General features: G+C 47.9%; 1 protein-coding gene across 2 annotated transcripts in view; it reads right to left on the reverse strand.

Moving 5' to 3' along the window:
* Positions 1-684: 684 nt before the first annotated feature.
* Positions 685-2,082, reverse strand: part of ENTREP3 (endosomal transmembrane epsin interactor 3) — a 10,994-nt gene continuing 9,596 nt past the window's right edge. Inside the window, exon 8 of one of the 2 annotated variants that reach the window (XM_072428969.1) lies at positions 685-944. In XM_072428969.1, coding sequence (XP_072285070.1) covers positions 831-944 — 114 coding nt within the window. In that variant the 3' untranslated portion in view covers positions 685-830. The remainder of the gene's footprint in view (positions 945-2,082) is intronic. The other variant, XR_011923122.1, reaches the window with a different exon arrangement.

Here is a 2,082-nt window from a genome sequence, read left to right on the forward strand (position 1 = left end):
CACAGGGCTGCCACATATACAGATGGGCCCAAGCACGAGTCCTCCAATCACAGGGCTCCCACATATACAGAACCTGAAGGACAGCATGAGTCCTCCAATCACAGGGCTGCCACATATACAGAACCTGAAGGACAGCACGATTCCTCCAATCACAGGGCTGCCACATATACAGAACCTGAAGGACAGCACGAGTCCTCCAATCACAGGGCTNNCAATCCACTGGGGTGACATCATCAGGGAGGGGTAACTGGTCAATCTACTGGGGTGACATCATCAGAGAGGGGTAATTGGGCAATCTATATAAAAAATAAGTGAGAAGCAATTGGCCCATATCCTGGCAGGTGGGGATTCCCTCCCCCATGATGTCATAGGGAAGTGATGAGGATGTTCTCACTCACCTGTCTGGAACATGGAGGAGATTCCAGGGTCACTGTGTGAACGGACTACAAATCTTGGCACCTGATTGGTACATAGTGCTTTAGGCCTTGTGTTCTCACTGTATCGACGATGGGGGCATTCTGGAGTCTGGCAGGGGGAGGAGTGGTGGAGGGAACAACCAGAACCTCGGCTTAACTCCCGCCCGCGAGGGATCTTCCCCTTCACTCGCAGCTCAGGGAAACATGGACCAACTAGCGTCCCAATACTTTCCAGCCTGTTACAGCTACGAGTGTTACCACTAATGGTGGATGGAGGGTCCTGGCAAGAGCTGGGTGTGGAACAGGAGAAGGAGCGCCCCTCTTTAATTCGGGGAACTGACACCTCCTCAAATGGCCCCTGCAGGCTGAGGGTGGGGCTCTGCTGGTGATGTCCACACTGATCACAGTCCACGCTCAAACAGTAATCAGCACGGCTACGCTGGATAGATCGGTACAACACATAATCCACAGAACCCACGGAACCCTGAACATCCAGCAAGACGGAATCTTCAGAGGGGCTGCTGTCATCTGCAAGAAAAAGAACCACCAACATCATCCACGGGAGGGGGAAGGAGGGCTGAGAACAGCAGGAGTAGATCTTATAGGATATTTCCCCTATACTCTGACACAATGAAATACCTCCACTGAATGATCATGGAGTCCACCAAATGACCACCACCACTGCTTCACCAAATCACTATTCTGCAACCTTGTTATTACCACTAAACCTAGTCTGCCATGTCCACCAACCCACCATTACCACTAAACCTACTCTACTATCTCCACCATCCCACCATAACCACTAAACCTTGTCTGCCATGTCCGCCATCCCACTATAACCAATAATCCTAGTCTGCCATGTTAACCAACACACCATTGCCACTTAACCTAGTCTGCCATACAAAATCTAGTCTACTATATCACCATTACCCCAAAACCTAGTCTACTATCTCCACCATCCCACCATTACCCCAAGACCTAGTCTACTATCTCTACCATCCCACCATTACCACTAAACCTAGTCTACCATGTCTACCAACCTACCATTACTACCAAATCTAGTCTACTATCTCCACCATCCCACTATTACCAATAAACCTAGTCTACTGTCACCACCATCCCACCATTACCAGAAAATCTGGTCTACTATCTCCACCACCCCACCATTACCACTTAACCTAGTCTACCCTATCCTCCATCCCACCATTACCATTAAACCTAATCTACTATCTCCACCATCTCACCATTACCACTAAACCAAGTCTAATATCTCACTATTAACACTAAACCTAGTCTACTATCTCCACCATCCTACCATTATCACCAAACCTAGTCTACTATCTTACCATTGCCACTAAACCTAGTCTGCCATGTCAACCTACTCTACTATCTCCAACATTTTACCATTACCACAAAACCTAGTCTACTATCCCCACCATCCCACCATTACCACCTAATCAAATCTATCACCACCACCCCACCATTATCACTAAATCTGGTCTACTATCTCCACCATCCCACCATTACCACTAAACCTAGTCTGCCATGCCCACCATCCCACCATTATCACTAAACCTAGTCTACTGTCCCACTATTACCACTAAACCTAGTCTGCCATGTCAACCTACTCTACTGTCTCCAACATTTTACCATTACCACAAAACCT

Source organism: Pyxicephalus adspersus, chromosome 12 (assembly GCF_032062135.1).
Source record: "Pyxicephalus adspersus chromosome 12, UCB_Pads_2.0, whole genome shotgun sequence".
Lineage (NCBI taxonomy): Eukaryota > Metazoa > Chordata > Amphibia > Anura > Pyxicephalidae > Pyxicephalus > Pyxicephalus adspersus.